At 39.8% G+C, this 2,163-nt stretch overlaps 1 protein-coding gene across 1 annotated transcript; it reads left to right on the top strand.

The window, feature by feature from the left end:
- Positions 1 to 912: 912 nt before the first annotated feature.
- LOC134208101 (uridine diphosphate glucose pyrophosphatase NUDT14-like) lies at positions 913 to 1,886 on the top strand. The gene is made up of 2 exons (XM_062684187.1): positions 913 to 1,288; positions 1,344 to 1,886. Exons 1-2 carry the CDS (start codon positions 1,096 to 1,098, stop codon positions 1,787 to 1,789), a joined length of 639 nt encoding a protein of 212 aa, XP_062540171.1. The 5' UTR covers positions 913 to 1,095; the 3' UTR covers positions 1,790 to 1,886.
- Positions 1,887 to 2,163: the final 277 nt, after the last annotated feature.

The raw sequence follows: 2,163 nt of genomic DNA, 5'->3' as shown, positions 1-2,163 counted from the left end.
TCGATTTTTTTACTTCATTTTCTTAGCTTTGCCTTCTTTGTCTCCATAGTTTTGACTTCATCGTCTTCTTTGTTTTATTTGTCTTTTTGGTTTCTTTGTCTTCATTATCTTCATTGTCTTCTTTGTCTTATTTATATTCTCCGTCTTCTTTGGCCTTTATCTTTTTCATCTTTTTGGCATTCTTTATTTTCTTTAGCATTTTGCCTTCTTGTTTTATTTGTCTTTTTTGACTTATCCCTCTCTTTGTCTTCTCTGTCCTTTTTTTAGCTTCTTTGTCTTCATTTTCGTCTTTGCCTTTTTTTGTTTTCTTTGTCTCCTTTGACTGCTATGTCTTCTTTGTTTTCTTTGTCTTGTTTGTTTTCTTAGTCATTTTTTGTTTTTGTTAAGCAAATAACGACAAGAACAATATTATTCTCTCCAGAATAACAAATAGTCGTTTTATATACAATTTGATGTCTTTATTCCGAAATATTTCAATTGGCCCGAGTAATCAAATTAGAAATGCAATTCTTTTCAGTGAGCTCAATCGAAACGATTATTTTTATAAGATGAATATTGCATGCAAGTTATCAAAGTCACAGAATATTTCGTATGGTTCTTGTCTGGGATGAATTAATTGTGTATGTATAACAGTTTTTGAATATTTCCTATTGGATTGAATTCAATTAGTGCATTATCACTTTATTACTGAACAACATAGCAATTCATTTTAAATTAGAGCTAATGCCTACCATTTTTTGTCTATTTAACTATCTCTCACTACAAGCTGTTCTTGTATTTTATTATTCAATTGACATTCATATGATAATATGTCAAAACTGCCGAAAACTGTTCTAAACTAGAGCTATCGCATACCCACCAATACACCCACACTCATTCCTATACAAACGATGAGTTATTATGTCAATAATCAAGCCCTTGAGCCGTCAGTCTCACGCTCGTCTTTCCACAGCCGCCACACGGCTGCCGAGGTCGATTTCGCCGTTCTTCCTTCTACTACGAAACCACAACCAGCCTACTCTGATTAGTGGAGGCACATCTGTTATCGATTGCTACGCACAACGGAGACGGCTTTTCAGCTGCGGCACTGTGACGATGAACGACATCAGCAACATCTACTACGGACCCCTTCCGGAGGATTCGCCGTACGTGAAACCGTTCCGCTTCCACTACACGCAGAACGGGAAGGAGAAGTCGTGGGACTTGCTAAAAGTGCACGATTCCGTTTCGATAGTCGTCTTCAACACCAGCAGGCAGAAGTTGGTGCTGGTGAAGCAGTTTCGACCAGGTTAGTTGGTAAATAAGGATGATTTGCGGTAATTAATCAATTTCTACTTTCAAAGCGGTTTATCACGGGTTGGTCAGTGCGGAAGCGGGAGCTGATGGGCGAAGTATTGATATGGTCAAATATCCTCCCAGCTTGGCGGTCACCCTGGAGCTGTGCGCCGGAATCGTAGACAAACCGATTCCACTGGCAGAGATAGCAAGGGAGGAAGTGTTGGAAGAATGCGGATACGATGTCCCCGTCGAACGGCTGGAGCAAATAATAAGCTACCGATCGGGGGTTGGTACATCGGGAGCATTGCAGGTGATGTTCTACGTGGAAGTTACCGACCAGGATAAGGTTGCTTCGGCAGGAGGAGGCGTCGGCGATGAGATTATCGAAGTGGTGGAATTTAGCTTGGAAGAGGCAGCAAAGCTGCTGGAAAAAGGAAGTGTACTGACTAGTCCACCAGCATTCCTGTTTGGAGTTCTTTGGTTCCTGACCAATCGAGCACCAAAGGCTTGATTGTAAAACGAAGGGTTTTATTAGTTTTCATTTGTTAACTGTTAGACGTTGAATAAAATAAGGGCAATAGTTTTTTGCCGAACTCATTTCAATTCAATTACATTTCTAGGAACTTTTTTCAAATGGGCGTAATTGAGTTTGGCCTTGAAATTTTAAACTTCCAATACTTTTTTTTATTCAACATATTTTGTTCAACTGACATTACTATCAGATAGATTGGATTACATTCTTTCTGCTGGGCACATTAGTTGACGAAAATACAGTCGACTCTTCACATCTCGATATCTAAGGGACCATCGAGACAGGGAGAGATCGAAGAATGGAAGAAACATTACAGAAGCGAATGGCTGCCAGAGGGTGGCTAAAGTAGGGTG

This window comes from Armigeres subalbatus, chromosome 1 (genome assembly GCF_024139115.2).
Source record: "Armigeres subalbatus isolate Guangzhou_Male chromosome 1, GZ_Asu_2, whole genome shotgun sequence".
Classification (NCBI taxonomy): domain Eukaryota; kingdom Metazoa; phylum Arthropoda; class Insecta; order Diptera; family Culicidae; genus Armigeres; species Armigeres subalbatus.
This window is presented reverse-complemented; position numbering and strand designations above follow the sequence as displayed.